The sequence below is a fragment of the Gavialis gangeticus genome, unplaced genomic scaffold (genome assembly GCF_001723915.1).
Source record: "Gavialis gangeticus isolate Ggan-Ray unplaced genomic scaffold, GavGan_comp1, whole genome shotgun sequence".
NCBI classification, from domain to species: domain Eukaryota; kingdom Metazoa; phylum Chordata; order Crocodylia; family Gavialidae; genus Gavialis; species Gavialis gangeticus.
Window position 1 is genome coordinate 122189984 of NW_017728992.1, and position 9243 is coordinate 122199226.

The 9243-nt window shown below is 40.1% G+C and overlaps 1 protein-coding gene across 1 annotated transcript in view; it reads right to left on the reverse strand.

Annotated features, from left to right (window-relative positions):
- NSMAF (neutral sphingomyelinase activation associated factor) overlaps positions 1-9243 on the reverse strand; it is a 67230-nt gene that overhangs the window by 43616 nt on the left and 14371 nt on the right. Inside the window, exons 2-9 of the mRNA XM_019527698.1 lie at positions 6446-6532; positions 6259-6337; positions 6099-6166; positions 5975-6011; positions 2739-2789; positions 1129-1200; positions 688-735; positions 546-598 (exon numbers count right to left, since the gene is read on the reverse strand). Coding sequence (XP_019383243.1) covers positions 546-598; positions 688-735; positions 1129-1200; positions 2739-2789; positions 5975-6011; positions 6099-6166; positions 6259-6337; positions 6446-6532 — 495 coding nt within the window. The remainder of the gene's footprint in view (positions 1-545; positions 599-687; positions 736-1128; positions 1201-2738; positions 2790-5974; positions 6012-6098; positions 6167-6258; positions 6338-6445; positions 6533-9243) is intronic.

The following is a 9243-nucleotide window of genomic DNA, read 5'->3' on the forward strand; positions in this document are numbered from 1 at the left end:
ACTCAGACACTCCCCCCCACTAACTTCTGCACTGTGTAACCTACCCACCTACTGAACCTGTAAACACTCCATTCCCCTCTACTGCACAGCACACCCATGAACCCTCTCCCTTCTGCTGTAATGCATGCCTGAGAAGCTGCGCCACTTCTGCTGCAACTCTTGCCCGCAACTCCTTCTCTGCATTGCAGACCCCAGGCTCACCCCCAGCTCCCTATGTTACTTCACTGCCCAGACCCCTGGGCCAGGGGCAGAAAACAGCAGCTGGATGAGGAAGGGAGAGCCCAGAGACTCCAACTGGAGAGCATGTACTACTGGGCAAGAGCCCAGGAGCCTCAATTTAATACCTCACAGCTGCATGTGGCCCATGCTGAACATAACATGCTACAGAGTTCTGGGCCACAATGCAAGCCTAAGTAAATGTTCTATATTAAAGTACTTATGCTGTAGTTAATAAGCATTTGCTCAAAACTAAAATTAATTCTAGCATCTCAAATAAACTAAATGTGCAGTACAAAAGCACAGAAAATAAGTTATTGAAAACATACCTGTTTTTATCAAATGATGTTCTAGCCAAACGTGACTGCAATATAGCAGTTATCTAATGAAAGAAAGGTAAAGATTTTTATGTTCCTAATTGCAGTTGCATCAACATCAATAAAAGCATGCTCATAGGTGTCAAAAGTTTACCATGGCAGCCTGATCTCCCAGTTCATCCAGATGAGAGGCCCTGTAAAGCTATTTTAGAGAGAAATCAGTGTGGGTGATGAAACAAATACCATATAGGACTAAATCTGTTTTCTGACAATTCAGAAGTCAAGTAAGAGCACAGAGGACACACCGCAGTCTTGCAGACAGAATGCAAAGAGAGGAGTCAGTCATTTACTCTAAAGATAGAGATAACCATTTCAAAGTTTTGTTAACAGTTTCTTTACAATCAACCGCTACCAGGAAATGAAAGTTTTTATAAAGGGAAGTGCAAAACAGTTTTTAGAAATATGCCATTTGCTTAGGGTTTTTGAACTAGGGTACTCCAACTTATTTGCCTTCTGAATATAAAACTGTTCAGTCTATTTGCTTTGAAGACAGACTCTTTCTGTATTATAAACTGAAGCTAAAAAAAGTGTGTACCTGAAGCAGAGTCTGTATAACATCCTCCACCTTCCCAGCAACATCCAGCTGAAAGAAGTATTCATTTTTACCCTAATAAAACAAAGTGAAAACAATACTGGATAGAAAACTAAAATTAAAGCTAAACCCCCCCCCCCGACAATACTTTTTTTTAAAGCTGGCAGCATTCCTGAAATATTTTTAATTTCACACTCATGGAAAACTCTGTAAATATACTATATGTATATTTTCTTTGCAATAAATATTCCCTTTGAATTATATTTTGTAAGTGATTCAGTATTTAACAAATGCTTAAAGAGAAATTTTCAAAAAATAGCATCAGAAGCAAAGTCTTAAGTACTTATGCATCTAACATAGCAAATGTTTTTTTTAAAAAGTGGCAGGACCCATTTTAGAGGATAGTGTAGCTTTGCACAATGCAGAAAAAGGTTTCCAGTCAACAACTGCTTTAAAGGATAAAAGCATACAGATTAACTGCAGTATAGTTCTTTTTTCCTTCAGACATTTTACTTCCTTGTTCAACACCCTAGAAGTAGAGGTTTAATTTGAACTAACTTGTCTTTAGGACTGAATAGTATTACATCAAATGAGTATACACATGCATGTGCTTTTTAATAAAAAATGCAAAAGATAAGAAGAGTAAAATACGTTTTGAACAATGGAATATGGGTAGTGAAAAGTTAACCTCTGCAAACTCAGGGAAAAATAACTGCACAAAACCAGATGATTTTCAGCTCAATGTAATAGTCACAGTTCACAGGAATCTAATAAGTAAAGCAATAATGTAAAGAGAAAGCAAGACATCTCAAAGAATTTGGATTGGGGAATAAGAAAAAGAGATTTGAGAAAAAATAAGTTCTAGCACATCTGTAACTAGAGGTCCCCTGTGGCAGATTTCAGGACTGTCCCATTGTATTACTATGAATACCTCTGAGAAATCAGGAGGCCTGTTATAGGTATGTATAGGGTGGTGGATTTATAGGCAACAATGACAAAGACTGTTTTCCCAAACACATAGAAATATAATTCAGAATTACTACACAGATTTTAAAAGGGAGATCGGATGAGTGATTTCAAAGTACAGATACCTCAGAGGGCATTTACAAGGTGTACTGCTGTTCATTATAGGAACATGAATTTGTGGGCTGTGTCACTCAATTTTCCTCTTACAAAAGAGAAGACAGAACACTGTGCAACTTAAATTCTTGTACCAGTTTGCTCTTTACTAGCAACTTTAAATAAGAATGCAATTTTTTGGTGTTTGAACCTATGCCCTATTCTTCCAAAGGAAATACAAAAAAGCTTGTTATTTTCTCTTTCATTTCTCTTCACTTGTTCTGGTTTGAACCACTGATTGAGAAGCCTATAAATGTATAAACACTCCTGAAGTTTGCTTCAATATCAGGTCATGGAAGACTAAGACTTCTGACAAAGTTACTTCAAAAATCTTAATGTCCATCAAATAAAATGGAAAAATTATTCTAAGTGTTTTGATTTTACTCCCATATTCTTCAACACAGTAATTAAATAATCTGATTCTTACAAGGATTTTTATGAACTGTACTTTTGTTCTTGAATTGGCAAAAAACCATAAGAAAGTGTTCACTTACTCTTTCAGTTTTGTACGGTGCAATAATGTTTCGTTCTTTAATGAGATGAACCTAAAAAAAGATAATATAATATGATTTGTGAATTATCATTTGGTGCAATATGTAGATAAAGAATGCAAGTATGTGTGTTCCTGGATGCGAGGAGGGAGGCAGCAGAGGAATGCAGTGCAATTCCTGAATTTGGAAGTTGGAAGAAGGAATTACAGTGGCTGGAGGACAGGAATATGAGAAATGCTTCATCACATCCAAAAAGGGACCTATCCCATTCTAGAATGTAGCCACTACTCGATACTTCAGAGGAAGGTACAAGAAACCTAGAATTGGATATATATAAACCTATCTATAGGTTAAGTTCTTCTTAATTTAAAACTTATGCTTCTTAATTTAAAAGTTATGTCTTAAAAGTATTAGAACTCATATCTACTCTAAGTCTTTAAATCAAACTGATTTTAAACAAAGCAAAAGCTAAAAAGTGTTCAACACTTTTAGTAGCTGATATACAATTTTTAAGCCTATATAGTAGGTAAATGTCTGAAATTATATGCATTACTTATTCCTTTCGATTTCACTTTGACTCCCACAGTAAGAACCGTTAGACAATAGAACAAGATGCCCAGGGAAGTTATAGAATCTCCTTCAATAGAAGTTTTCAAGGCCATGATTTGTGCTGGAAAAAAACCCTTTTTTCCTGGCACAAAAAAAGTGAACATAGTACAGGTGTTCAAGCAATCTGTAGCAGAAAAGAAGAATGATTCCACCACAAACTTTTTTTAAACAACTTTGCTGTTTTCCAGCATACATGTAATGCCTGTTCAGTTATAGGTAGGGAGATGGGTATCCCTCAAGACTTCAACTCTCCCTCCCAGCTGCAAGGAAAAGGGAGAGAATGAACAGTCTAGATAGCCCACACCCAGGGGCAAGTTGTCAGGAAGCCCTGAAAGGACCAGACTGCTGTAGATGCTTGAGTAGTCTTGGCTCTCTCCAGCACTGTTCAAAAAGCTGCATGGCTCCCCCCACTCCCCATCCTTTGACCAGCACCAGGTAGCTGAGAGACTGCTCAAAGCATGGCACAACTTCCCTTCCCTTACCTATTCCCCTTGCCTGTTCAGCCAAAGAGCACAGCAGGCAAGCAAAAGGGTGAAGGGATGGGGTTAGGGTTAGGAAATTCCTCCCACCATTGCAAGAGCTCTGGCAAAAACTGGAGCTCTGGCAGTACTACCAGGGGTGATGGGGCAAAGAAAGCAGCTCTCTCCTACCAGATATTCACTGACAGGTCTGCCCCCTTCCCTGGAACTGGAAAGGAAGGCTCTTGATAATTGGGTACTCCTGGGAGGAGAGAACAAAGGAGCAGCCCACTATCACCCCTTGGCTGAAGAGCAGGCCTTTTTGGAGCTAGAATGCCTGTACACTCCCCTTGCCACATTTTGTGGCACTGCAAATTCATGACTGCTTGGTGACTTATCAAGGACAGTACAGAAGTAGCACATCCTACATCTGTGCAGGGACTGGACTGGATAACCCCTAAGAACCCCTCCAATGGCATAATTGTAAGTACTACTTATTACAAGGCAGATGCAATTCATGGGCATCAGTAAAAAATGCCTTTGTATGAAGGCTATTTACAGATGTTCAGTTGCTACCAAGAGAATCTCCATCTCCACACAAGCAGCTGTTCAAGCTTTTTCTCACAAAGCAACAAGTGGCCACTCCAGAAGCAAAACAACACTGGAACAAGGAGATTTATTCTCCCAAGACAAACCTTCTGTATACATTCCCCCAGCTTAACACCTCCTAGAGAACAAAGGTAAAAACTCCCATCCCAAGACTGGGGTCACCTGAGGCTGGAGAAGGAACCAGGGCAGCTGCTACCCTTCTCCCATTGACCACCTACTTCTCACAACAGCAATCCCAGTGTGAGAAGCAGGCAGGGGTTTTGCTCCCTTCGTTTGGCTCCCAGCACCTGGCAGCAGATTGCAAAGAGCTTTGCAGCCTCTGCTTGCTTTCCACACCAGTCCCCAGGATGAGAAGTGGGCAGGGGTTGCCCTGCTGCTCCCTCTGCTCTGCTCCCTAAGACCAGGAGCAGAATGGTGAAGTGGTTGCTCCAGACAGGAGGCTTTGCCCTGCTGCTCCTCTCTCCTCCTGGATCAGTCTGGGATAGGAGAAGAGCAACAGCTGGTGCTCCCTTCCTCTTCTAATCATGGCACTGCTCAGCTTGGAGAATGGGCTGGGGGCTGTGCCTTGCTGCCTCCCAGTCCAATCCAGGAAAGGAGAAAAGCAACTGCCACTGCTCATTGCCTCTTCTGTTTTCATTATTGTAGTTACACTGGATAAAAATATCAGTATAACCTCTAAGACTTTTCCAGGGTAAGCAAGGTGCTATTTTTTTTATTTATATACATCTATATGTCTCTATATATTTTACAGTTGCAAGTAAAAGTGAAGCATACACTTATTTCAGCACAAAATAAACTTCTGCTTCTTTTACTAAAATATTTACCACTTAGAAATCCACCAGAAAATGACCATAAGATGTTAACTAAATCAGGTGAAAAAAAAGGTGATTCACCCTGGTCACAAAGGACTTCATGAAAAGTGTTCCCATTTTTGCTAAAAGAGTTGCTTTTAAAAATTTCAAAATCAACTGTATTTTTAATTAAAGCTACTGTATCTATAGTTTATAGATATTAACCATAATTAAAACACTCCTATCAAAATATTACTTGTACTATTTTTTAAATCATCTACTGATTAGTGCTGAACATGCACTAGAGCCCAATGTTTAGACAGTCTTCTCATTTACCTCAATGGCAGGACTTTTTGCAAAACTAACACGTTAAATCCCTGTGATAATGAAGTGTTGAAAAACTATGAGACGTAGCAAGACCAAAATTAGTAAGTCTCATAGTCGAAAAACACGTCACTAAGAAAAGCATTATTCTTCCTTTCTCAAGTTACTTCTGAAAATATTGTCTTTATTATGAAATTTCCTAATAAAAACTTGTGATGCAAACTCAGCACGGCAAACTATGATCTTTTCAGGCAGGTTTCTTGAAATATTAAATTTGTGTTTCATATAAGGTTGCAGGTGTTTTATGGCTGTTCTTGTTTATTTACAAGATACTTTAAAAACAATAATGGTGACTATCCCCCCTTAACTAACTGTGTCTAATACTGATTTTAGTAAATACTGAACAGAAAAAAATTCTTATTTGCCAAAAAAATTGGGGATGTCTTACCTGATTAGATGTGATAGAAATTCCTCCAGGTATCTCCCTAAAACATAAATACAGTATATTTGAAAAGCAGAATTCAACTTACTAAAACCAAAAAATGTATGCATCTGAATTAAAATTCACAAACCTTGCAAAATGCTTATTTGCTTCATTGTCTTCTGGTGCTTCTATACTAAGACAGTCTCTCAGTGGTATCTGTAACAAATTAGAGAAATACAGAGTTTATTTTAAAATGTATTTTAAAAGGAAACCAAGATACGACCAGGTTATAAGACCATACAACTTACTTTAATAATAGGGTGGATATTGTCATCAGGTTCAAAAATAACCGACTTGGAACAGATTTTTAGTGAACCTCTTATTTGCCTAGAAATGAAAAGAAAATCATGATGATAATGCCAAATCATTATACAGTATAATGGCAAAATGATTTTAATGAATTTTTAAATAAATACAAGTAGATGGGTTTTCTACCTTTCACCTCTACAGCCTTTGTTTATATGATTAGCTGTATGCTGTTCAAAGTAATATTCTTCCAGATTAAGGAGCAGTAAGGAAAACCTATAAATGAAAAAAAAAGTTAAGAAAATATATAAGAAACTTTCTTCATAAAAGAGAACAGTCTGTGCTATTTTTAATTGAACTACACTGTCAAATGGGCACAATTAAAAGCATTAAAGATGTGCTGGAGCGTCTCTCACTTGAAAATATCTAAAAGTGTTGTATTTACACCGAATGTGAAGAAAAAAATAAGTTTTCTATCCTACATCTTTTATCAGTTTTTTTCATGAGTTGAGGTTGTTGGCCTCATACCCCACACAAAAGATGCCTGGCAAAGTACAACAAATGCAGAGAGTCTGCATGATGAAACAAAAGAGTAATGGTATGAGACTAATAACATTCGCCACTTCATGGAACATGATTAAAAGTACAACATTCCTACATAAGAAAAATATACATAAGGACTCCTCATTTTCTCCTGATGGAAAAATTTGCAACCATATCAGCTATGCAGAGAAGGCATACAAGACAAATTTTGGAAACTGAGGCAGAAGGTATCAGACCTTGAGGTAGACCAAGGCAACGATGGCAAGATAACATAAACACTGACCTGGAAGGGCTAGGTGAAGATGTGACAAAATGAAAGGAGTTTGAACAGGGCAGGAGAAGGCTATAGTTAAAGTGGAAGGCATGTAAGACCAGGGACAGATCATTTTGATTGTTGCATTGTTTGTAAAACCTTAATTGGGCCTTCTGTAGAAACAACAGTGTGCAATAATGCATACGCACGAGGCCCCAGCCTTATTCAGTTCAGGCTGGAGCTGATGTATGGATCATTCCAGATTGTGCAGTGAAGTCGGTTTCATCTGTGGCAAAAGCTAGAAAGCATCTTGTTAACAAAGGGGGTGGGGAGAAGGAAGAGAAAGGATTATTTTGTGACTAAGGCAGCTGAATGTTTCACTAAGAACTGGATCCTACCTTTACTTCTCTGATATAGTTCCTTTGGGATGCTGGGCAATTTGCTTAAACCAATATTTTTACAACTGGGGCCAGGTCCTAAAGGATTAAGTGACCTACATGCTAAGTTCAAAACTGAGATCCAGGACACCTTCTCTGCAGTTGCCTAGTTCTGGAGGTGCTTAAAAATTCAGTAGTTAAATCTATGACTTCCAGATTCCCTAGATGTCTGGCTACTCAGGATGGGGCAGTGCTGTTCTAGCCTCCTATAATTTGCTGGGTTGCCTGGACCCAAACCTGATTGGCATCCAGAAACAAGATGGGATGGTGCTTGTGTCCTAAATGACCCAACTTTTTTCCTCCAAGTACAGCTATTGCACACTAAGAGAACCAGGCCCTTCACAAAATTCAATTATAGATAGTTCTACTTTTAAAAAGCCAGCTGAAGAGGTTGCAGTGGTCAGAGACTGTTTCAAACCCTCCTCAGCCTGAGGGGTTCAGATACTCATGTCCCTCTTTCCAAGTGTACCCTACCCACTAAGTTACAGACAAGGCTAGGTGAGGGGCATCCTCCCCTCCTTATGAAGAGGTATGATATTGTGCAGCAAAGAATACATTATAGATGGGGCTGGAAAAAGCAAAAGAGGGAATCTTGTGAATCATGTTTGCACACTTAACAGTGCAGTGATATTGTATCTGAATTGTTAGGGCAATAAAAATTGGAAGCACGGAATCCCAAGTTCTCTACTCCCAGGTGTCTTTATGTATTTCATATAAACATCATTGCATTAAAAAAAAAAAGCTACACCTTACAAACAGGCCAGATAATCTCTCTTCTGCCTTATAGAGCTGCATTACAAATTAAATAGCCCTGTTCAACTCTCTGGAAGATACTGAAGGAAAAGATTCCAGGTTCTGGATGCTAACTTGATAGAGAATCCTGTCTACAGCCTCATCTCAGGTACCTAAACTCTGGAACTCAAGCATTTCCACCCCCCACCCCCCAAAGTTTTGGATTTGACTTTGGGGTTACATGTCAACAAAAAGTTCAGTATAGCAGACCCTAACCTGTAAGCACCCTTCTTGGGCTTATCCCATGGTCATCCACCCTGTATTTTTATTTTCTGGCTGTGTCATGAATTTCATTGTCTTCGCATGAGTTTCTTTGTAGAAGTACCAAGCACTTACCCAGCAGCTGTGCTTTGAATATACAAAGTGCCCTGAAAATTCATATTCTTGGCTTCTTATGTTGTAATGAGAAATAGCACAGGTAGAGCACAGGTCAGGGCTACAGTGTAGCAGTTGCCCCTCCAGCCAGGGCTCTGGGAAGCAGGTCCTGTTCCATCTGGCAGCTGGACATGTAGGGTGTGAGATTTTGCAGGGAGGGGTTTTGGGTTGGTGTAGGGTTTGTGGGAGTGATGCTTGTGCAGAGGTTTGGGGTGGTGTGGTATATGTGGGTGGGGGCCATTGTGGGTGGGGCTTGAGGGTGGACTGTGGGGGAGTTTGTGGTTGGAGAGGAACTGTAGGGGAGGGGTGGGTCCGCTGCATGATACACAACCCCCCCCGCCCCCTGGCAGCATCAGCCAGGGCAGGGTAGAGCATGGGATGGAGCCACAACAGCTCAGCCAGGGGTGTGGGGCAGCTCTGGGCCACTTCGTGCACCTCTGGGGGAAGGCATGGGGAACATGTGCCCCCCAGATTTGTGCATGGGGCGAGAGCAGGCTGCCTGCTGTGGGCTTGGGGCCAGGGGCTACACTCAGGGGAGACACTATGATGAATTCTGGGATGGCTGTACCCCATAGCCCCCATCCCAG